The sequence below is a fragment of the Malania oleifera genome, chromosome 1 (assembly GCF_029873635.1).
Source record: "Malania oleifera isolate guangnan ecotype guangnan chromosome 1, ASM2987363v1, whole genome shotgun sequence".
Lineage (NCBI taxonomy): Eukaryota > Viridiplantae > Streptophyta > Magnoliopsida > Santalales > Ximeniaceae > Malania > Malania oleifera.
This window is the reverse complement of record NC_080417.1, coordinates 823,561-849,996: the sequence shown is the minus strand read 5'-3', so window position 1 is coordinate 849,996 and position 26,436 is coordinate 823,561. Positions and strand designations below refer to the sequence as shown.

Genomic DNA, 26,436 nt, shown 5'->3' with positions numbered 1-26,436 from the left:
GCTTTCTAGCTAGTCCCTTTGTCAAAGGATCTGCTAAATTTCTCTCTGATCTCACATAACTCAGAGTAATCACTCCAAGTGAGATTAATTCTCTTACTATCTTATGCCTTAGGCATATATGTCTGCTCTTAGCATTATGGGTCTTATTTCCTCGAGCTATTGCTGCTAGGCAATCACAACGTATGGACAGAGGTGGTACCCGTTTAACCCACAAAGGAATACATGCCAACATATTCCTTAACCAATCAGCCTCATTAGGTGTTTTCTCCAGAGCTACAAACTCTGCCTCCATAATGAACTTCGCTATGCATGTCTGTTTCTAGGATTTCTAACAAACAGCAGCACTGGCTAAAGTTAAAACATAGCCACTTAGAGACTTGATATCATTTGTGCCTGATATCCATTAGAATAAAAAAAAAATGCTTCTACAACTGTAAGGAATCCACAATAAAATAGTCCATAATTTATAGTATTCTTAAGATATTTCAACACCCTTTTCAGTGCTATCCAGTGGTTATGCCTAGAATTATGATTATATCTACTAAGTTTACATACTGCAAATGCAATATCTGGGCGTGTATAATTCATTAAATGCATTAAAGAACCCACTATTCAAGCATACTCATCTTAGCAACAGGGTCGCCTTTAATTTCCTTTAATTGCAAATCATAAGGAGTTTCAATAGGTGTGCAATCAATATGATCAAAATTTTTCAATTTTTTTTTCGCATGATGTGACTAGGATACACAAATACCATTGTGCTCACGTATAACTCTCATACCTAGAATTACGTCTGCTTGTCCCAAGTCTTTCATATTAATTTTGAGGCAAGAAACAATTTGGTTGAGTTGACAATTTCTAAACTGGTGTCAAATACTAACATATCATCAACAAACATATTATTACACCACTATTACCATCGAATTTGTTGTACAAACATTTATCCGATTCATTAATTTTATATCCATCAATTATAAGAATGTTATCGATATTTTCATGCCATTGTAAAGTGCTAGTTTAACTCCATACAAAGATCACCATCTACTTTTCAAACTTTATACTTAGCACCATCTACTTTATAACGTTCAGGTTGTTCCATATAAATTTCTTCTTCTAGATCACCATTCAAGAATGCAGTTTTTACATCCATATGGTGTATATAAAGGTTATATATAGAAACTAAGGCTATTAAAACTCTAATAGTTGTGACCTTTGTAACTGGTGAATAAGTATCAAAAACATTTTCTCCTTCTTTTTGATTATACCCTTTGGCTACTAATCTAACTTTAATTTATCAATATTACCATCTGGTCTCAACTTCTTTTTGAATACTCATTTACACCCTATTATTTTATGACCAAGTGGTAAATCTACAAGATCCCATGTGTTAGTTATTTTTAGAGATTCTAATTCATCTTCAATTACTTGTTTCCAAAATATAGCATCAAGTGAATTTATAACAACTTGATATGTAAGTGGATCATTTTCAACTAAAAAATTTGTCACCAAGTTAGATTCAAAAATTGTTTCCTTTCTACATCTTTTACTTTTCCTAAGTTCAATTTTTTTTTACATTGTCATCAAAAATTTCTTTTCTACAAGATGTTTTAACTATTATTTCTTCTTTACATTTTAAAGGAAATATGTTTTCAAAAAATTATGCATCTCATGCTTCTATTATTGTATTTGGTTGTAATGCATTATTATCAGATCTAATAATTAAGAATCTATATACAATACTATTTTGAGCATATCCTATAAATACATTGTCACTAGTTTTACGACCAATCTTCCTTTTCTTTACTTCTTGCAAACCTACTTTAGTTAAACACCCCACACTTTCAAATATTTTCGATTAGATTTGTAGTCATTCCATAATTCATACGGTGTTTTATCACTTTTCTTAGGTGGTATTCTATGGAGTATATGATTAGTAGATAGAATAGCTTCTCCCAACACATTAGAAGGTAAACCTAAACTCACTAACATTACATTATATCTTTCAATGTTCTATTTTTCCTTCCAGCTGTACCATTCTGTTCAAGTGTATAAGGAGCTATTATTCATGTATTATTCCATTTTGTTCATAAAATTCACTTAAAAATCTTGATTTGTATTCTCCTCCATGATCAATTCTTAATCTTTTAATTTTCCTATCCTTTTTATTTTCCACTTCTATTTTAAACTTTAAAAAAAAAAAAAAAAACATCTTTAGCTTCATCTTTTGATTTTAATAAGTAAACTATTGTATATCTTGATAAGTCAACAAAGGTTAGGTAATATCTTTTACCATCTCTACTCATCTGATTTTTAAAATCTCTCAAATCACTATGGATGAGTTCTAATAATTGTGTACTTCTAGTCGTCACAGATTTAAAGAGTTTTCTAGTAAATTTAGCTTCTATACAAATTTCACATTTTTTTTTGTTAGAGTTAGCTAAGCTTGCTATTAGACCTACGTTCCTCATTCTTTTGACAGAAGCAAAGTTTATATGTCCTAATCTATCATGCCAAAGATCTAAAGAATCAACTAAATAAGCAGAAGAACTAACATTTTTATTCATACTATTAATAATAGTTAACACAAACAGTCCATTATTACAGTAACCCTTACGCAGGAAGACACCATTACACGTCAAGATCAATTTATCTTCCTCAAAAACCAGTTTGATACCAACCTTATTAAGAATGGATTCAGAAATAAAGTTTCTCCTAATATCTGGTACATGATGTACATCAGTCAATCTTAAGGTTTTTTCAGAGGTGAACTTAAGGCTCACAATACCCTTTCCTAGCACAGATAAGGATTGGCCATTACCCATAAACACTAATTTCCCATCAACTTTTTCATATATATTGAAAATATTATGATCTTAAGGTTTTTACCCATAAACACTTATTAAGAATGGATTCAGAAATAAAGTTTCTCCTAATATGTGGTACATGATGTACATCAGTCAATCTTAAGGTTTTTTCAGAGGTGAAACTTAAGGCTCACAATACCCTTTCCTAGCACAGATAAGGATTGAGCATTACCCATAAACACTAATTTCCCATCAACTTTTTCATATATATTGAAAATATTATGATCGCTACATATATGTTTGGTGGTGGCACGGGTATCCACTACCCAATCATGTGGATTTTCCACAAGATTCACCTCAGATACCACAACAGCGATCGCCTCATCTTCTACTATATTAGCTTGGGGCTTATTATTATTATGATTATTATTACTACTACTCCTATTATTACCACCCCTCTGGCGAAACCTACAATGAGGTGCATGATGTCCAAGTTTACCACAAACATAACAGTTACCTCATGTCTTCTTTATGTTGGAGGAGTTGTATCTCAATTGATTGTCAAAATGGTTGCTATTTCGATCACCCCTTCGGTTTTTAATTCGGTTGTGTAGTCGATTGTTGGTTTGGTTGTTTCCTCTAGTGTTAAACCTTCTGTTGTCGTAGCTCCCCCTAGCTTGTTTCCTAATTTAGAAGTTTCCCCTAAATCTCATCTGCCAATCTGCCACCAAGTCTGCCTTTCCCATTACTTCATTATTCTAAATCGCCATTTTTCTATTAGCTTCTTCTATCCTCAGGTAGATGATAAGTTATTCTAAGTTCATATCCTTCTTCTTGTGCATCAAAGTTCCCTTAGCCTTATTCCAGGATGGTGGCAATTTATCAATCAAGGAAGCTATCTGAAATACATCATTTACTTCTATTCCCTCTGCCAACATATCGAGCAACAATTTTTGAAATTCTTGAATTTGGGGATATACTGCTTTTTCATCTGTCATCTCGTAGCACAAAAATTTGCTACAAACAAATTTCTTGTTCCAACGTCTTCCATGATGTACTTCTTGTTAAAGATTTCCCATATTTCCTTGGCAATGTCATACTTACAGTAAACATCATAAAATTCATTTGCCAAAGTATTTAGAATGTAGTTCTCGCACCTCTCATTATCTTCCTCCCATTTTAATATGAATTGATCATTATTTGCTTCTGGTTGAGGCCGAGGAGTTTCTAGAACATAGACCACTGACCGCATTTTCTAGGCAAAATAAATTTTTTCTTTCCAACACTTGTAATTGGTCCCATCAAAAGATTCTACACAGGTGAGATTAGCCAGCAGTTTCTCCGAAGTAGGATTGAAGGTTGTCATTCAATTTTAGGTTGTAAGAATTAAGATGAAATATAAATAACTTAAATTATATTAGTGAAACAATTACAAATAGAGAAGTTGAGACATGGTAGGACCACCGTCCTTAAAATTGGTTTTGCGTCTGCAAAGAAAATCTTTTGGTGCAAATAGTCGCAGCGCACACGGTCTCTAGGATTACTCAGCTAGGTTTGGTTTTGTGTGTACTCACAAACTCCAGAGCTTTAGAAGCTATGTATACGGTTACCCAATGTGGAGGAAGGAAAAGAAACAAGAATAAGATGGTAGAAAAGAAAACAATAACAAGAAATCTACTAGAGAGTCAGAGACTACTACAGGATGGTGGAGAGAAGAAGTATGTAAGAAAAAGAAGAGGTATGTTTCATTGGTTGTGTTTTGGAAATGACTGGATGTAGCCTTTTTATCAGCTGCATAGAGGAGTAACTTCCAGCTGGTTATTGCAACATATTAATGGTATTTCACCATTCACATACTACCATTAATATTTAGCTGTTGGAAGACATTAAACAAAAAAAAAAAATCAGCTGAAAATTAACACCAAGAAAAAAACTGCTGCCATTAATCCCCAAAATAAAGAACCAAAAACTGCTAGAATTTGAAACATCTCCAACAAAACTTACAACAGTAACATGTACCTTGTTTTCCAGGAAATGATGGCTCTATGATCTTATTGCCAGATTTAAGGATCATTCCAGGCCACATATGAGCAGAAATAGCACCATAGAGTCGTTCAACTCCTTGTGAATCACCATCAACTGATAAACCTGTCAAAAAAAAAATTATTGCATAAAGCCAAATTAGATACCACAAGAACTTATGGGAAATAATCAACTCTTTAGCAAAAAAAAAAATTGAAATTAGCTTCACTATAGTAAAACACATCCGTTTTGCACTAGTGCGGATGCTTGGGAGATTTAACCACAAAAGCTATATATCTATTAAGAAGATAAATGGAAAAGTTCACGAAAAAGGTGAAGGACTTGAAGGCAATATGAATGGCAGCTTAATTATCACACATTAACTCCATAGACTAAGAATGTGGAAAACATAGTTCTTCCAACTTGTTTTTTAGTCAACCAAGTTCGCATACAATGTAAGCCATGGCCATATATTCAGACTTAGCACTTGTCTCAGCCACTACAATTTGTTTCTTACTTCTCCAAGAAACCAAATTACCACCAACAAAGATATAGTACCCGGTTGTGAATCTTCTGTTCGAAGGTGACTTGCCCAATCTACATTAGTACCTTTGCGGCTTGCCTTAGTAGGGTTGATATCCTCATTATTCTTGAATGGAAGGCTAACAAAGAACTCTGGGTTTTATCCCCAAACATGAGTGTGACTTTAATCCTAATATAAGAGACCTCTCACACAAGTGCACTTTTAAGATATCTTAAGATGAGAATTAATGCATCCTAGTGACTTGTTATTAAAGAATCAAGAAATTGACTCACAACACTTGTTGCGAAAAAAATATATTTGGCCAAGTAACTATGAGATAACCTAGTCTTCCAACAAGTCTTCAATATCATCCTATGTTGGGCAATAAATCACATATATTTGGCACTCTATTACTATTAGGATCCATAGGTGTATCAATGGGTTTGGATCCCAATATCCCAAACTCATCTAAAAGATTAAAAACATACTTTATGACAAAACGGTCGCCATATAAGACCTCAATGCTTCTATACCCAAGAAGTACTTCAATGGTTCCACATCTTTGATCTGAAACTTAATCTGCAAGAAATGCTTTACACCATGGATAGCTTGATAATCATCACCAGTAATCACAATATCATCCATGCACATAATAAGCAAAATTCTACCAAATGGAATATGGTGATAAAATACCAAATGATCTATTGCACATCACGGAAGGCTAAAAGCAAGTACTATACTAGTGAGCCAACCAAACCATGTCTTGGGAAACTATTTTAAACCATATAATGACTTCTTGAGTCGATACACTAAGTCTGACTCCCCCTAAAGAACAAACTCAAGTGGTTACTCCATATAGACCTCCTTTTGAAGATCAACATGTAGGAAGCATTCCTCACATCTAACTAATTTAGAGGTCAATGACAAGTGGTGGCTGAGGAGATGAACAAACAGACTAAAACAAGTTTGACAAAAAGGAACTATGTGTTTGAATACTAAATAGTCCAAAGTATATCCCTTAACAAGAATGCAGGCCTTCAATAAAGCCACAAAACCATCTGAATTAATCTTCACGTGTACACCCAACAAAAACCAACCACATATTTATTAGAACAAGAGGTACCAACTCCCAGGAATCATTATCCAATAGCGCATGCATCTCTTCTATCATTGCATTCCTCCGCCCATAATGAGACATGGCTTTAGAAGTGGATTTTGGAATAGCAACAGAAGACAAAGTACTAACAAAATAGTAGTATGAGGGTGTTAAGAAATGAAAAGTCAAAACAAACAAAATTAGAGATGGATGTTGGGTACAAGTGTGTTTACCTTTTCAATGGCGAGAAGAGGAGCTATCACTAGGGAAATAGGATCACCTAAACGAGGGAACTATGGAGTAGAAGTGGGAGCTTTTGGAGACTTTTCCTCCCTTGAGTCGCCATGCGTACACTTGCAAATCGTGACGATCCAAGCAACGAGGAGGACTTGAACTCGATGAAGATGTAGGAGGACTGCGTGAAGAACTCAAGGAATCATAATAGTATGGTGTGGACTCAAAAAAGGTGACAACAACAGAGAAAGAATTGATGTAAAGCAGACCTATGACATCGAGATCCTTTTTGAGTATAGGAATAACCCAAAAAAAATACATTTGATAACACGAGGATCCAACGAATCCGTTCCTGGATTCAATTGATGGAGGACATTAACCCGAATATATAAGGAGGAAGAGAGAACAAAGGAGCCGTAGGAAAGAAAATTAAATATGAGATTTCACCACCAAGGACGGAAGATGGCGATTTATTGATGAGAGAGCAAGCGATGAGCACAACATCACTCCAAAAAACTTTGAGAACATTCATTTGATACCAATATGGCTCGAGTGACTTCAAGAATATGTCTGTTTTTCACTCTGCAAGAATTTTGTTATGGTGTGAGCACATGCTAACTGATGGATCATGTTAGAGTTAGTCATATAGGTAGCAAATTGAATACTAAAGTACTCCTAAGCATTATCACTACGAAATATCTTGAATACCAAATTGAGTCCTTATTTGAGAATAGAAGGAACAAAAGATATTAAACAACTTAAAACGGTCTTTACTAAATGCAACTAAGTCATTCTAGAGCATTCATCAACAAATGTCACCAAAGCACTAAAACCACAACTTTTACGCGACATAAATAGGACCCCAAACATCAAAATGGGCTAACATGAAAGGGCTAACAACTCAATTACTGATTCGGAAGCAAAGGGAACATGGTGATGCTTTCCTAATTGACAAGACTCATATTCAAGGTTAGACATGAAACTTAAAGTAAGAACTAGCCGTTTCAACTCATACAATGATAGACGACCAAGGCGACAATGGATTTAATGTGGTGTGGCAGCGACACTACAAGCAATAGGAGCAAACAGCTACTCAAAGTAGTAAAGCTCACTAACCTGACGTCATGTGTCATTCGTATACCTTGTCTTCAAATCTTGAATAAAAAAAAAAACTAGGAAAGAAGTTTACAAAGCAATTAAGTGACTTTATAATTTTATAAACATACCTAAGATTGAAGTGGGATTTAGGAATGTGCAAAACAAAAGAAATAGAGATGGAGGAAGTAGGATTTACTATTCCTATCCCCTTAACTGCAATAATGGACCCATCAACAAGGTTAACTTGAGGTAGATTTTTGGAATACTAGAGAGCAAAAAAAAAGTTGGTGACACCTATCATATGGTTAGTAACAACAAAGTCGATAACTTGGGGTCTAGTGGGAGAGATACTAGATGACATACAAATGGTATGATTGCTTTTTCGAGCAAAAGATTCAATGTGATGAGATGCTTGTTGGGATGTCTAACATTGTAGGAACCATCACTACTCTGAGATAGTAATAGTGCATTGTTAACTCGAACAAGTGATTGATGAGGGAAACATTCTTAATGGATTTGGGGATTCCATCCCAACACACATACCACCTTGATAGAGCAGCAATTCTGAAATACACAGCAAACATGTTTTTGAATTCACCAATTCCATCCCAACACACAGTTCTTCAACAACCAATGCAAACCACAAGCACAAGACAGATGAATATAAAACACAGCAAATAACACTGTTATGGGCCCTAATAAACTCAACAAACATCTACAAACAGCTTCAGGACGCATCCAACAACCATTCCTCAAGTGTCACACATGGCAACTAAAAAGTTGAGATCTTTGGACAAAAAACATCATGAAAAACTTCAATAATATGTTTATAGAGGGATTTGAGCACTAATAAAAAATATCAGGTCAGAAACATTCCAAAAATTAGCTTTAGGCCCAGTATGTGGGTTTGGCGCTAGCTGCCTTATCCTAGCACATGAAGGCAGGTAGGTGAAGCACTAGAGATGGGATATCAATGAAGGCAGATAGGCAATGTCTGTTGGTGACTATGGTATTGCTTTTGCAAAATTTATAGTGGTTTTTGTGTTCCTGAACTGGCAGTGTCGCTCAGGAAATTTTCGGCAACTGCTCTAGCTTCCAGCAACTGCTAGCTGTTTTTTCAGGGCTATGGTGTTGCTGGAAATTCTCCTATGATGGTTGACATGCAATGGATTTAGCATTTTAGACTTTGGTTTCGATGGTGGCTGTGACAATTATGGCTTAGGTCTCAGAATCATGCTCTGATACCATGTTGAATAATTGGGTAAAATGGAAGACCTAATCACAGTAATAGGTCTCTCCCTCTATTTACAATATGTCAAGTACATGGCAACGACCATAATACCCATACTAAATCTCATTTATTAACATAACACTAACGCATTAATAATGCTAAATGAATAAAATAACCATTAACAAGTATAATATGGCTTTTCTTCAAGATTGTTGTGATGTTGTTATGGTAGATTTTTTAAAGGTTTTTAATGAGTTTTATTGTAATGGGATCTTGAGCAAGAGCATTAATTCCATCTCTTTGGTGCCTAAAAGGAATAGATCTATTAAGATTGCTGATTTTAGGCTTGTTAGTCTAGACTAGTGCGTATAAGATCATTGCTAAACTACTAGCTAGTAGGTTGAGTGTGGTACTTGACAATACTATTTCTAAGGCTCATAGTGCATTTGTGGGGGTAGGCATATTGTGAATTCTATTTTGGTTGCCAATAAGGTAGTGGAGAAGGTTCATAGGAAGAGTGGGATGGGCATTATTCTTAAATTGGATTTTGAAAACAAATTATGATAGGGTTAGCTGGAATTTTTTGGATAAGGAGTTGGCTGGAAAAGGGTTTGGGGAGAGATGGAGGTTGTGGATGAGGGGTTACTTGTCTAATGCTTTCTTTTTGGTTATTTTGAATGGGGAACCTATCGAGAGACGTTAGGCAAGGGGGCCCTTTATCCCCCTCTTGTTTATTTCAAATTTTCAGTAGTTGATGTTTTGGGTAGATTAGTGGACAAGGCAGTTGATAAGGGTTTAGTAAAAGGCTGGAAGCCAAAAGTGGGAATGGAGGGGATTTGCACATTCCATCTTTTGCTTTTGCTGATGAGACTTCATTTTTTATTCGTGATCATAAAGATTCTTTTTTGAACATTTTGACTCTTCAAATTTTTGAGAAGGTTTCTAGGCTTAAAATTAATAAGGGAAGAGTGGTTTAGCGGCCATAAATTTGGCATCTGGTAGGTCTAGGTAATTGGCTTCACTAGTAGATGGTGATCTTTTGGATTAGCACTCATCTTATCTAGGTGTTCCATTAAGAGGTAATACTAATTACTAAGTTTGTGGTCCAATAGTGGAGAGAGTTTCTAAGTGTTTGGATGGGTGCAAAGGTGCATTATTTCCTCTAGGGGGTCGAATTACTCTTATTCAGGCTTGTCTTGTTGGTATCCCTCTTTATTATTTGTTTGTTTTTAGGATTTGAACAGGAAAGCCAAAAAGATTGAGAAGACCATGCTAGGATTCCTTTAGTCCGGGTTGGGGATAAAAGAGATCATTTCATTATCTAGGAGATTGTGGTCTAGGTTGGAGGGGGGTTTGGGTCTTGGTAAGTTGGTGTCTAAAAATGCTACACCTTTGGCTAAATGATATTGGTTAAATTTGGATCGCATGTGAATGTACAAGATGCTAATTTAGGAATAGGTGTTCACAAGAAGCCCATGGAGGTGCATTTTTCACATCTCCACCCTTTTTGTTCCTTATAATAATTTTGTCTTGGGTAATGGTTCACTTATTTGCTTTTTGGAAAAACATCTGGGTGGGTAATTTTGCTTTGTCGAATTCTTTTCCTTGTCTTTATCATTTGAGTTCAGGTCATAATGAGGTTATTTTCTTCTTTTTGAATTTTAAAGGATTTCATTCTCTTGGGATTTTTATTTCCGAGGAACTCTAAATGATAGGCAAGTAGAGGCTTTGTATTCCATGTTCAAGTTAATGGGAAATTGCTCACCTTCCTTTAAGGTGGGCAATCATTCTTGATTTTAGAAACTTGATTATGTTAATATTTCCTTTCCACTTTATAAAATTATTTGTGAAGGAAACTCAAAAATCAAGGCTTTTTTTATTTGCTTGATTGTTCTTAACAGAGTTAACACCAAAAATCTGCTATAGTGTAGGAGACTTTCAAAGGCAATTTCTCCTAATATTTGTGCTGTGTCTTAATAGTTCCAAAACATCATCATTTGTTCCTGCATTGCTCATTTGCTTGGAATAAAGGGAATGAGCTTTTTGATCCTTTGGAAGAAAATTGGATTTGTCTAGAGCATTTGCAAGCCACTTCTTTTTCTAGTTTTGGTAAAAGGAAGGGTGCTCACGCTTTGTGGATTTGTGCAATTGTTGCAGTTTTGTGGGGTTTATGGCTCGAATGAGATGCTCATACATTAAAGGAGGGAAAGCTAAACTTATCTTTATTATGGGGGATGATCCATTATTTTGCCTCTCGCTTTAGTGCTTTTCTGGTTGTTTGAAAGAGTGAATTCTAATATCCAAAGGGATTGATTGGCTTTGTAACCTTCATTTCAAAATATCTTTTAATGATAGAGAGATGATGGGACTTTCCTCCTTGTCATTTTTTAATAGTAGTCATCTTTCTTCAGATAGGGATACTTGGTCTTGGGCTTTGGATCTTTCAGGGGTTTATTCTTGCAAATCTTCTTTTGAGCTTTTGACTTGTTCCAACTCTTGTTTTTCCTTTCTTTCCATGTAGTTGGAAGGCTAAAGCTCCCCTAAAGATTAAGGGCTTATTTGGCATCATTGCTGCTTTCTTTTCTTTTTTCTTTTTTTTTTCTGCACAGTGAAGAAATAGATTATAATAATGCATTTGTTTATGTTGTCAATTTTCAGTTGTTTGCGAAAAAACAAAAAACCAAATATTATATTTTTCAGTTGTTCTGACAACCTATTTCCAGAAATTTTAACATTCAAAAAATATTTCTTTTTTGTTAAACCATTCAATTTATATACTTTAAAATAAAAATAAAAATTAAATGATCATATAAATTCAAATATATTTACAATAAAAATAAATATAAATTTCAAAAAATAATAATAAAGCCAGTTACAAAATATTTTTACAATTTTTCAATTGTCATGTCCAATAAAATGTTTATTAACTAAGAAAAATAATTATATCAATTTTTTTTTTATTATAGTATTTTTCTTAATGTGCATTATTCTGCAATTTTATTATTTTTAGAATATTATTTGATTTAAAGACGAAAATGGGCATTTTCTAATTAAATTTTTAATTTATTTTAGTTTTATAAATATTAACCAAACAAGTTGTTGGTTTCTAATTTTTACTTTCTATTTCTAGTTTATAATTTTCATTTCTAGTTTTCATTTTTACAGTGATACCAAACGGCCCCTAAGGCTTTCATTTGGCTGATTGTGCTTAATAGAACCAATACTAATAATATGCTGCAAATTAGGAGATCTTTGAAGGCCTTATCTCCAAATGTTTGTGTGCTTTGTATTTGAATTTCGAGTCGGCTCCTCATTTGTTCTTACATTTTGATTTTGCCTTGAGCAACTGGAATAATTTATTTGGTGTGTTGGGAGAAGCTTGGGTAAATGCACGAATATTTTTAGGGATAAAATTGAGCAGACGGCTGGTTTGAGAGAATATTCACTTTTGGCTTGGCTCTTGGTTGCTTTAAGAGAGCAAGCTTTTCAGAAATTCAGCAAGATTGGAGAATTTTTTTGCTTTGATATTTCAAAGTACTTTTTTTGTGTTTTTAGTTTCTTTCTTTTCTATGTTTTTCCAGAATTTTATTTTCGTAAATTCTTCTCTTTCTAATGAAATCTCTTCTTTTGCTAAAAAAAGAAAAAGGATTGGTTGGCTTTGGTAGTTTGATGGTGGTATTTTGATTTATGTTTTTGTTGTCTTATTTATTTTTCCTCTTTTCTTTCTTTTGTTGAGGAGGATTCTTGTTTTCCTCCTTGTATATTCTTATCTCTTAAATAAATTCATATTTCCTTTTGCTATTAAAAAATAATATAAAATAAAATAAAATAGAGAACACACACATCAAGCAATAAAGACTTGCAAGAAGGGCAAAAGGAACTTTAGCTTTCAAAATGAATGAGTGAAAGGCAAAATGAGTAGGCATTAGGATCATGAATCAAATGAGAGGACTTGCAAGAAAACTTACAAAAGGCTGTAAAGCCTGAACTCTTTTGCCACTACCCGGCAAAATGAGTAGCATTAGGATGACTCCAGCCACAAAGAATGAAGCATAGTAATCGAAGGGGCAATGATGTAGGACAAGCAACAGAATTCAAAAATAGAGAGATAATTATGGGAGAGAATTAGAAAAAGAGAAGAAGAAGAAGAATAGTTCAGAATGGAAGAGATAAAAGGGTGTTGGACAGTAGGAACAGAACTAACTAGGAGGGGGAATAGAAGAAAGGGAAGCGCAATAGAGAAATTAGACAGAACATGGAAAGAGAAGGAAGAAGAAGAAAAAGGAAGAGGAAGAACCTGTGTGTGAGAGAGAGAGGGAAGCTGCAATTGGATTCTAACTGTCCAATATACTACTAGCAAATATTTGGATAAACCCCCCAACAAAACATGAAATCACACAATACTAAGGAAAGTCAATTCAACAATATAAACGAAAGCCTAATACAGGCTCAATTACCTAAACCTATGCCTAAAATAGGTGTGACAAATGGACAACTTGAAAGATGTAGGGGGTCATCCATCATACTCCCTCAGCAGAAAGGAACTCTATTTCAAAGAGTGGAATTGTAAATATGACTCCAGCAACTCAGGAGCACTCTCATGGACAGCATTCTCAGTAAGCCATGTAGCATCTTGACTAGAATGGCCTCTCCATTAAACCAAATATTGATGAAAACCAGCCTGAGCAGACATCACAAACTCATAATCCAAAATAGACTCCACTGGCTCATGTGGCTGAGAAATAGAAGGTGAATAAGGAGCTGCTGACCCTGTATGAGCACCAGATGGCAAACCAAGCAGCTCAAAGGTGCCCCGTAAGGTGTCAAATCCTCCACATTAAAAAACTGAACTAATGGTCATATAAGTAGGCAAATCAAGTAAATATGCATAATGTCCTTTCTTAAGGATGGGGAAAGGGCTAATGGCATGGAGCTTCTCAAATGAATTTCCAGGGTAGCATTCAAGCCTAATGTAAACCATGAAACTATTGCCTACAAAAATTATCTAGCTCTACGATGCACAGCTAAAACAAGTTTGCAATCCATATTACTCATGGCAAGTTTTCGCCTAACCTCAGCATGCAACTCATGAATGTGATGAATGAAAGAATTAGCAGGCTCTAAAAAACAGGCATCTAGCAGCAAAGGATCAAGATCAATAAATGCACGGGGTTTGTAACCAAATATCACAAAATTGTTATTGGCGAACTCAACAGTAGGTAGCACCAAGTCCAAATCGTGCTTCTTTTTTTTGGATAGTAAAAGAAGATTTCAATAATAGGAAAAGAATTTACATGAGTGAGAATGAGACATCTCCCAAAAAAATGCCTCAAACAATCCAGAGAAAAAAAACAACTAATAAATACTAAAAAAATAAAGGAATTTACACTGCGTCCCAGCCATGGTTTTAAATAACCATTACAGTCTGTGTAATGCTATTGGTCACAGCTGTTGCAGCCGTTACGTAATAGGTAATTAACACAGCATCGGTGAATTCATTCTTTGCATTAGCAAACTTCTTTAAAAAAATATAGATTCATATGTTTTCCTATATGCTAATGCTTTAAATGATTTTTTTAATAATTTTAATCAATTTAAATATAATATATACTACAAGGATGTCTTTGAGAACATACTCAACATGGTCAGAAATGGACATGGATTGGGGTGACAGTCTTTGGCAACTTTGCAATATTGTTGGTTTTGGATGGTCATAAGATACACGCTCATGTGTGGGATAAGTCAAAGTTGAAGGGAAATCATGCACAAGACAAGGGGTTGACCCCTAGCTATGTAAGTTTCAATGACAAGGCCGAAATGTTGGCATGTTGACCAAATGGGGTGACTACTTGATAGTTTTCCTTACAGACATGCACGCCTGACTGAAGGTTACCTAGTGAGTTTTGACATATGACAACACTCTAGCCATGAAATTGTAGACATAGTTTGTTATGCCTTGTTGGCAACCGCTGGTTGTGTCCAACACATCCTATGCAGTTAAGGTTCTCAATTGCTAACCCTAGACAGTTGGGGGTGTCAAGTGTATAAATTGATATGTGGTGTGGCATAGAAATTGGGGCATTCTTCGATGGTGTTCCTACACATGTCTTGAGCGTGTATGCCTTGTCCTGAACAAAGAATTAAGTTCGGAGGTGTTGTTCCTATAAATTTGTTGCCTTGTGTGTATGTCATACCCTTTTTACTCTTGCAAATTAAACCAACAACTTTGATTTTGTGTCATTGGCTTAACCAAGAGGGGCTTGGTGCCATCACAATGTCAAGGATAGGTGAGAAAATTTAGACCCTGTCACACCTATGATGATTGGTTGCATCATGATCAAATAACCATGTTCGCCCTAACAAGACACGGGCCACATCCATCGAGAGTACATCAAAATAGACCTTATCCTCATAATCTCAAATTTGGTTGGGTACAAGACACCTCTCAGTAGCAACTAAATTTGGTCCTTGGCCCATTTGCCCAATTCACCTAAAAAGTATGAGGGTGTGGCTCTCCCTCAAGGTCCAATCTTCCTATAGTAGCTTTGGAGATCACGATCATTCTATTAACTCCATCAATAACTAGCTACATATCCTATCTCTACAACAAACAAGAGAGTGGAAAATAGCGGTCCTTTTCCACTTCTCACTACACATGATAGTGGATAAAACACACCTAACCACACTAACATGGCGGTCATCCTCTTCAAAATCATCAACAAGCTCACCCTCATCTCCCGTGCACTCAATGGCATCTACAACATGACAAGCAAGTAGGTCATTAGTTTCACACTAAATCTAAGGTTTGTCGGAGGCAACAAGTAGCAATGTTACCTCTAGCATGGCAACAAAGAAACTAGACGAATGAGCTAATAGCTTAAGGAATACTAGACCCACTAGAGTGAACACCATGGTGGGACTCTATTTGCTTTACAAAACTCTCTAGTGGTAGACTGAGGGATGATGGACCTAGACTAGTGAAAGGATTTGAAATGATGAGAGACAACTCACCTGAGATCAAGATCTACGAGAGATCTTGAGGTACTTTTCAATGGCAAGAGTTTCTAACAAGCTGCCTATAAAAACAAAGAAAAAAAACAATTCGACATCTCTCCTAGCATTTTCCTCAAGACAATTCAAGAACTTAGTCATAGTGTTATGCATTACCTCAACAATACCACTTCAAAGCATCAACTCCTCAAATCAATCATCAATACAGCTTGCTATAGTAGTGGTTTGTCCATGGTTCAAAAGGTCACTACACAACTAATTCTTATAGAAAGGAGGAAGGTACTTCTTTTCAATCATTGTTGCATCACTCCCCACTCTGCAATAGGAGGCTCATCCAGCCATTCCAAGTTTTGTTGCACAGTTTGCAAATATTTCTTTGCTAGTCCTGCAAGTCTCGTCTTAGGCAAACCAAATTCTGTCCTCCCCAGTATATGGTACCAATTAAAGAAATCCTCCATCTCCTTTACCCAATCTAAAAAGGAGCTCAAGTCTAATTTCCATTATAGGCACACACATCTACCTTGACTCTTTTTGAAGCATCTCCATAGTCCTCCGGATCTCCAGTCCTCCAGATCATGCCTGGGGAATATGGAACGTGCCATGGGTTAGGCTGGTACCCGACATTGTCAAACTCCTCAAAATTCCTTACACAGATCTAGACTCTAGAGTGACCTGAGGCTGGAGCAGCTACACTAACCTATTGGTCTATTTTGGAGCATGACTCGTTATGTTAAGTGATACAAGAACTAATGGAGTAGGAAGAATTCGTTCTTGGTGCCTGGTTAGTCAGGGGCGATTTCTTGTAAATCAGTCTCTGAATTTTTGACCTTTTTAAAGTTTCAAACTCTCCCTTTCCTATTTACCTTGTTATTTGGAAGGTTAAAGTTCCCACCAAAATTAAAGTGTTCACTCGGTTGGTTGTGCTTAACAAAATTAATACGAAAAAAATGCTGCAGATTAAGAGAAGACCTTTGAAGGCTCTCTTTCTCTAGATGTTTGTGCACTCTGATATAGGAATTCTAAAACAGCCTCTCATCTCTTTTTGCATAGATATTTTGCATAGAGGATTTGGAATAAATTGTTTGTTTTATGGAAGAGAGTTGGGCATCCTATTCAGTGGAAGATTTGTTAATCACTTCTTTTGCAGGCTTTGGAAGAAGGAAAATAGGCCAGCTCTACGGGAGTGTAGCAAGTATGCAGTTTTATGGGGTCTATGATTGGAATGTAACTCATGGATTTTCCTAGGAAGAAGATGAATTCATATTTGGTGTGGGAAAAAATTCAGTTTTTGACTCTTATATGGTGTCTCGTATTTTAAATTTTTTGGGAAGCTAGCATTCAAGATTTAAATAGTGGTTGGAAGAACTGCTTGGAGTGATTTTTCTGATTTTTGTTGTTTTAGTTTTTTTTCTGGTATGTTCCAGACCTTTTTGGGAGATGTTTTATTCTCCCTCCTTGTAAATTATTTCCCTAATAATGAAATTTCTTTTGCTATCAAATAAAAAAGAAAGAATACCCTAGGCTTACCCTAGAAAACATGGGGATTCCTTAGGGTACCTAACTAATTTGTTCCATTTCATCTACATCAAGGTGTTTACCTAAAAACTTCATAACTTGGTCAAACTGTTCCACAAGGCACTCAAATTTTTGGGTAAACTCGCCCAGGATTTTGAACACAAAAAGCAATGACGATCAAATTCTCAGCATAATCATGCAACTTCTCAACTCCCAATTACTCTAATCCTCAAGAAACAGCCTTGAAACAGCAGTAAGTAAGTCTGAATCCAATGTTGGCTTTGAGATTTTCCTCCAGGAACAAATTTCATGGAATAACACTTGAATTTTCCTCAACTATGCTTCAAAATCCCAAATAAAAATCCAATTTATTGTGGCTGGAAGCAATTTCTCACAATTTTGGAAGCAGGTAACATTCTGGAGGTTTCTGCCGCCAGCGCGTGGGGTGTGCACACCACTGGTGAGGGTCCTCTGGCAATAGTGTGCTGACTGGTGGCAAATCAAGGGTTGGTGGTTTTAATGATGGTAGCGGTGTGTCAAAACAACTCCGTCAAGGTTGGATTTTGATGGGGCCGGCAGCTGGGTAATCTTGTGGTGAGGACCGTGGTCCTTCCATGTAATAAAAGCACTCCAAATAGTCATGTAGAATCCATTGTTTGAAGGGTTTTCATTGGATAAAAGAACCTAATGGAAGGATCACATTGGTTATCCCAGAGTACATTTTTTTTTTCTCACTTGTTTCTCTATCCCTCCTACATATATGTATATGTGTGTGTGTGTGTGTGTGTGTGTGTGTTTGTGTGTGCCATCTCGTCTATTTGTAGACACCCTATTTTTGCTGGAACCAAATATAACAAAGGTGAACATGTGGTCACACCTCTTGTCAAGTGAAGAAGAAATTGCAGGGGAGGTGGTTTGGGTGGTCTCTATTGTTAAAGGTGAGGAAGGTGTAGTTTGAATGATGCCCAAAAAAATGGTGTCAAGACTGGGGCACAACAGCAATTTTTAAAAAAATTGTAGGCAGATGAATAGTGGTTACATGGTGATCATGGTTTGCTCTGATACAATTTGTTGTACGACAAGCAACAAAATTCAGAAATAGGAAGAGAATTGAGAGAATTATAGGAGAGAATTAGAAGAAGATGAGAACAAGAGACAAAGAAGTAGAATAGATTAGAACAAAAGAGATAAGAGCATGCTAGATGATAAAGACAGAACAGAATATGGACAGAGCAAAAGAGAGAGGAGCAAAACAGAGAAATTCGACAAAAAGAGAAAGGGGAGGAAGAGGAAGAAGAAAAAGAAGAAGCTGAGAGAGAGAGAGAGAGAAAGCTGCATTGGATTCTGATTCAAAACAATAATTGTACAACTTACATGCCCAGCATTTACACCCACTACTACCAGTAACACATTTTTACATAAAAACCCAACAAAACATGAAATTATACAATACAAAGGAAAGCCCAATACAAGCACAATTTCCTAAATATACAAGGTGTGGCAAATGGGCAGCCTGAAAGATGTAGGCAGTCCTCCGACAGGCAAGCTCGTCAATCTCTCTCTCATTTAAAGTTCCTCACAAAATGAAAATCCCAAGAATACCTCCTCCCACAAGCAAAGATAGGGGTATAAAGGAAAGATGATAAGTGAAAGAAAAATATGTAAGCACCAGAGGAGTGTCCCCAATCCAATGTTCCTCCCTAAAACAGATTCTCCCTGCACTACCAAATTTTTTTATCTAATTAATGAGGGAACTACCGAATACCATGGAAGAAACTATATTTCTAACCTTATATCAGATGTTAGAGAAAGTGATAAATCCAAAACACAAATTTCCAAGGACTTGAATAAGTAATAATAACCCTTACTTTAGCATCCCACTCATTTTGTAGAAGACCAAATGTACTATGGATTACCCAGTGCCAAAGAGAGTTAGATTCCAAAAGGAATCGCCACAAAGATTTCCCACCAAGGAAATGTTTTTGGACACCAAATTATCTAGGCACAAGGCACATTCCCCTTTTGGACCTACTCACAGTCACCCAACTTACAAATGGCCTCTATCCTCCTCACCTTCACAAGAAATCCTTCATCAGGTTCTCTAATCTCTGAGCCACTCTCACACCAAGCCACTTTCACAGAAATTTTAAGGATGAACAAGCAATATGGGGAGGATAGAAGAATGACACAAATGAACAAGAGTGATACAAGCCCCAACAGTGAAAAACGCTCCTTTCCACCCATCCAACCTCCTAGCAACTCTCTCAAAAACTATGTCCCTGAAAGAATCATCAATCAAATTACCGCCAAAAGGGACATTAGATAAGAAATAGGCCAACTAAGAACACCATAACTTACTAAACTGGCAAAAGGGCTTGAGTTAATCCCAATACCCACAATGCAACTCTTAGAGAAGTCAATCCTAAGCTCAAACGCTTATTCAAACACTTGCAAAAAAGTTACTACATTGGAGAAACTACCCATATCTTTTGAGAGATAAATTGCACATGTGAATCATGCGATATGGGAAGTTTCTCATGGCCCACCAAAAACTCTTCCACCAAACCCCTATCAACCCCTCTATCAATCATCCTACTCAAAGCATCAACAACATAGTGAAAATAAAGGAGAAAAAAGAATATCCTTGCCTAAAGCCCCTAGAAGCTCTAAACCAATGTTTAGCCTAAGTGTTGACCAAGATAAAAAAGACCACAGGAGAAACGCAGCCTGTAATCCATTTCCTCTTATCTCACTCCAAAATATCTTTTGTGTCCATCATTCCATCCAAGAAGACCCAACTCACTTGATCATAAGCTTTTTCAAAATCCTAATCCAAAACCAAGCCCCTCTTTTTCTCTGAACATCTCCAACCTCCTCACCAGCTACCAGAGCTAAAATGTGCGTGTTGCCAAAGAACAAACTCTAACTATGAGAAATGGTATCCAACAATACACTAGACAGCTCTTAGATAGAACTTCGGTAAGGATCTTGTATACACACTTATCACCAGGCGGCAGACATATTGGCCAGAAGTCCGCAACTCTAGTACCACAATCTTTATTGGGCAGCAAGGTAATAAAAGTGGAGTAAAAACTCCTACACACAATCCCATTATAGAAAAACTCACAGAAGCCTCTAAGATGATCTTCTTTCAAAAAATCCCACCCATGTTGAAAAAATGGCATTGTATCAAGCCTAGGACCCTCTCTTTATCCATTTCAAACACAACACCTCTAATCTTTGCTTCCTCAAAAGGCCTCTATGGCGACTCCAATTTCCCAATGGAAATAGGACATTGCTTCAACCAATCAACCCTACATCACAGCCCTATCTTCATCCTCTAGAAAACAGAGTCCTACAAAAATCATCGATCATGACTACACTCAAAGTCCCTAGTAAACAACACCCCCCCCCCCCCGCCAATCACCTTCCAATACTTATATGAAATCATTCCTCATCCTACCACTCGCCACCCAATGAAAGAGTCCGATATACAATCACCCTTCTTAACCTAATCCATTCTAGATTTCTCTTGCCAACTGACCTCTTCTAAGTTCTCTCAAAAGAAACTGTTCAAACTCACTAAACTACTTAACCCTTCTACCAGCTAAATTTTCCAAGAGAGTCCCTCCTCAACTACCTATCTACAACACCCCATTCTTGTAAAATATCTTTCTCACTAGAATGCACATCATCAAAAACCTCCCCATTCCAATTTTTTTCTTTTGTATCCTCCTAAAACAAAACCCCAACCTTCCACAAGGCACTTACCCCACTGCTCCCTAGCCAGTCTCCAAAAGTTGTGATGTGTCAACCACATACTTTCAAAAACGAAATGGAGCTCAGTTAATAGGTTTATTTCCAAGCACTAGGGGGCAATGATCAAAAATCAATCCAAGAAACACTTTTTGAGTTAGATTGGGAAAGGCACCCTCCCAAACAGTAGTGAATAAGAATCTGCCGATCCTAGTAGCTACTAACTTGGTACTTGCAACAAGCAAGTGAACAAGGCATTAGAGAGGAATATCCCTTAAATCACAGTTCCTAATGATAATCAAAGCCCCTCATGCTAGGAGTGATACTCGAACCTCGCAATTTTTCATTAGTAGCTCTAATAACATTAAAGTCACCTCCTAGACAAATTTGGATAGCACAAGCCATAAACTGCAGCAAGCTCATTCCACAAAAAATCCCTCAAGCGAAGAAAATTGGGGCCATAAATGGAGGTGAACCTCCAGTCCCACCACTGCCCCTTACCCTTAACAACTAAAAAGCAGACACAAAGAACAGGCCTAACAAAGCATCCAGCTTACCATACTTAGTGTTCTGAATAACCAAAATATCCCCCAAGGAACAATAAGTCTAACCGCACCCGATCCTTGAGCCTAGAATCCATGACTCCTAACAAGGAACCAATCCACTCACACTAACTTGGTTTCTTGCAAGAGACTCTAACTGAATGAATAGGGATCTAAGACAATATCAGGCAGAACTTTGTTGGTAATCTCCTTAAATCTAACGGAATCAAATCAAACTCCCCGAGCCCCTAAAATTCCAACTCAACTTCATCCGAACACCTTGCTACAGCAAGCTCTCTTACCCTTTCAACCTCCATAATTGATCATGGAGGCCAATTTTTTCAGTCCTTCTCCACAATTTTTTTTGTCCACTCAAAGTACTAGGGGAGAAAGCAATCTTCAAAGATTGACCAAGAGGGTTAACCTACACCCCAATCTACCCAACAACTCTTGTAGGTTCCAATTGTCCCAAGTAAATCTAAGGTCATTATCCCCCCTTCAGAAAGTAACTCTCCTTAGCATAGAGAAAAAAACCTTTCCATTTGAGACAACAATAAAAGTAGGCAGAATACTTTTTCAAAATTAATAATCTCGTTTGGGCGCCTGAGAAATCATGCACAGATTTTTAGGAGCATAGACATCACTTGAGAAGGATAGAGTTGACTGAAAAGGATCAGAATTTTCTGAAGGGATATCGAGAATGATTTCTCAGCAGGTTCTAGGATATGTAAGTCCGCAGAGTGGCGTTCGGCTAGAGTTGACTGAAAAGGATCAAAATTTTCTAAAGGGATATCGAGAACCAACTAATCTTTAGCCGAACGCCACTCTGTGGACTTACATATCCCAGAACCTGCTGAGAAATCACGACATTCACATTATCACTGAAAAAACCAGCATCCCTCCCATCACTTTTCTCCATCTCCATGGTTTCTTGTTTTAAAAAACCCTCAGGAACAGAAGATAGAATGCTGCCCCTCACTGTTACTCCCTCTCTACAATCTCTAACTTCACTAAACTCATGGGGGGCTCCCTTATTTCCCTCTCCCTGTAGCATCTTCAAACTGGAAGATGTGAGAGATTTGGTTTGAGGGACACAGCCTTGTGCCTCCATGATGACACCTTTGCAGATGCAGATCCCCTGAAACTGCACCTTCACATAAATTCTTACTCATGATTGAAGTATCAGGGGCAGCAGACTAGTCCATATGACTTTGTCCTATTTGAGACAGCTTATTGGATCTTTTTCCTTCAAATCAAGCCCAGCTGGATAAGTCTTTTTAATAACCACTTGCATTGCTGTAAGTTTTCAAGTCCATATGATGGGGATCAGCATGCCCTACCTATGTCATTTTCAGATGTTGTGACACGTGGACGGCCTCCCGATATCCACATTTCCTTTGCCAACATGATGACACATGGACGACCTCCTGATGTCGACATCAGTTCTTAATTGTTTATAGATTTTGAATAGATTATTTGAAGACTTGTTTTGAAAACTTTTCAGTGTGAGAAAGACCCGAGTAGAGATGCCGAAGCAAGTCCGAGTTCAAGACCCATGTGGGCCCCACACGGCTCCATTGGGCCCACACAAATTGGGCCTTCCTTTGACTTTTGTTTGTATTTAATTTATAAACATGCAAGACAACTTGCTTAAATGCGTATGTTAGGAAACTGTGTGAGTATGTCTAGTGAGTTGGAGTGTTAGTAAGTTGTGCTTAGTATTTATTGTGTCTTGAAAGTTGGAGCATTTAATTTGTTAGTAACTTGTACGGGTAATTAATGTGTCTAGTAAGTTGGTGTCTTTATTATTTGTGTCTCCCAAGCTTGAGTGGGAATTGTTAGTTGTTTAATGTCTTTGTCCCCCATGCTACCTAAGCTTATTAATGCTTTGTCCCCCCATGCTAGCTATATATACCCCTTCATTGTAAGAACTATGTAGAGAGAAAAGTATTGATATTGAAAGGAAATTCCTTTGTCGAAGCTTGTTAAGCTTTGTCCAATCCTTGTGATTATGTAGTGTGAGGCTACGTCGTTCTCCCCGGAGATCAGGTGGTGAGAGACCACTATTCTATCCAGTGACTCCATCCCTATCCCACCTTTAGGACTTCCCTCCATCACCCACACAGCCACCACCAAGTTACACCCAAGGCCAACAATCCAACATTCCATTCCAGCATACATATGCACGAAGGACTTCAGGAGAGTTCTATCTTGTGTAGAATATCATCAAGTCAACCATCATTTTGATTGGTAAATTCAGCATTCATTTGGATCATTACATACTTACAGCAGTTCCACTTCCCCTCCATTACATTGCTGCGTTTGTCTCGGTGTTTTAAAGCTTGTTCCAAGGAATTTTTTGGCATGGTCTAAGACTTGTGTTGAACAACGTCAAGTCATCCAAACAATTCTCTTGGTAATTTTAGTACTTTTGTTTGAATCCTTGCTATATATTGTAAACCCTTGCTTATATTGAAGCCTTTGCTGCAAATCTGAAATTCCATATTTGATAAGCCCTTTGAATCCATAGATTGCAATATTGATACTTGCTAGTTTAAAATCAATTGTGGGAATATTGCTTGCTAACAATAAAACTTAAATTCTTGAAATTTTGAATAACATATTTGTTGCACATAACTTGATTCCTTTGTGAAAGAACTCTTGAGACTTATTTCTGAACAGCATCATACACCGTTTAAAAATTCAACAACATGTGAAATGAAGCTTGATTTATTGTGTTTATGTTTAGTTAATAGAGTTCTTAAATCAAAGTGTCTTGAGTGTATGTGTTTGTGTGAGGGTTGAAACCGTAGGACTAGGCCACCCTTACCCGTCCTACATCACCATATTTTACATTTCTAAGAGCCCAATTATGGTTCTTAAAATGCCTTTCCTAAGGCTTATTAAACTTAGGCCCAGAACAGTAGGACCCATACTGATAAGCCCCTGGTGGTTTAAAATTCAAATTTGATTTAGACTTTACAGAAACAGTAGGCAATGTCCTCTCCTTTCTGTCAAATTGTGAGGCATCCGGAAATTTTCCTTATTGATTCCAAAGCAGATATGTGCAGTTACAGATTCTAGCTTTGCCAGCAAGTGAAGGATCTTTCGCTTGAGCAGCTCAAAAGACATCTACATACAACCACAAGTTCCATCTCAAAACCCAATCTTGTATATTCTTCAGCCCTCTGTTGATTTAATTCCTTGAGGCTAGAGATTTCCCTCGACACCTGCAGAAGTTTCCACTACCCAGAGGCCTATACACTCTCTGGAAAGCATATGGATTGGCTCTGACTCTCATCTAGGAATTTTCCAGGCACAAGAAACAAACCCATTTGTTAGCAAGCAACTTCAAATGGATGAAGCCTCCACAAAAACTCAATAATAAACCCCCAGAATCTCCATCCAATCCGCATGTTCCAGACTAAGACGAAAGATTTTGATGCAAAACCTACTGCAGTTCTTCCACTTTCATCACCAAGAAGGAAAGGCGCTTTCCAGAGAATTCAGAGATGCATACAGAGCCATTATACATCCTATCGAAGTTGAGAATTTTCCTCTCAGCCCAAAATGAGTGATGAAACCCCATCCAGAAACTCTCTAAACAAGTTAAGGACAATAGGCAAAAAATAGAGAAGGAAGGAGGGTGATCTCAGGCTAACGATTGGGACAGACTACTGGGTTAAGGGTGAAAGGGTTCAGGTTATTACACGCAAAGAAAAAGAGGTCGAAAAGGTAAGATCTGGGTTTAAAGAGGAAGGGTTCATCAGTTAAGTTCATTAGCAATCTTAAATGATTATGGATGGACAATCATCGACAAGCATCAGTACCAAAGAAAGAAGAGTTTGGGAACAACAAGGACCACTTTTTCATCATAAGATAGTCCAAGTTAGGAAGGCAGCAATTTGAACATTGATCTCTTTCTCAGTAGGGGTTCTACAGTTTGAGCTACTTTAGTTGTGGTTTTATTAGTTCTAATGCTTAATACCCGAGTTTCTAGGTTCATATACTTAAAATTTAATAAAATATAGCATATATATGCATCTTCAATATTCATTTTATACAGTTGATGTATTCTTACCATCTACGATACAATCCTGCAAACCCCACAGCAATCCTACACAGGAATTTGGCATTAACAACCTTGGTTATTAAACAGGGTATCTATAATTAATGTCTAGTCACAGTACATGCAAACAGATAATAAAAGCATGGCAGAAAACAATCTACTCAAATCAAAAGAATGGGCTTACAATTGTCAAAATCAGCATTCGATGCACAGGCTTCAATGTACTCAATGTTGTGCTCTGTGCACCATTCAAAACATGACCTCCTAATCTCCCATGATGGTTCCTCATCTCCCAATAGACTACTTCCTTCAGTTTCAGAGAGTCCATATGCTGTAAACTCTGAATGAGAATCCTCTGAGGAGTCTGCAAGCCTCTGTAGCCGTCTTCTGTATTCAACATGAGCTGAATGGCCTGGAACAAGATCCACCTTGTTCCCAATGCATAATAATATGTCAAACTTCTGAATATCAGTGCGAGAAACCCAGTCCTGAAGTGCTACAAGAGATGGTGGCTGCCGATAATGGCATTCAATTA

At 36.9% G+C, this 26,436-nt stretch overlaps 1 protein-coding gene across 2 annotated transcripts in view; it reads right to left on the bottom strand.

Moving 5' to 3' along the window:
- LOC131150357 (uncharacterized) overlaps positions 1-26,436 on the bottom strand; it is a 30,523-nt gene that overhangs the window by 2,206 nt on the left and 1,881 nt on the right. For both annotated transcript variants that reach the window (XM_058101040.1, XM_058101049.1), the window contains 2 exons: positions 26,086-26,413; positions 4,824-4,952 (listed from right to left, as the gene is read on the bottom strand). In XM_058101040.1, coding sequence (XP_057957023.1) covers positions 4,824-4,952; positions 26,086-26,413 — 457 coding nt within the window. The remainder of the gene's footprint in view (positions 1-4,823; positions 4,953-26,085; positions 26,414-26,436) is intronic.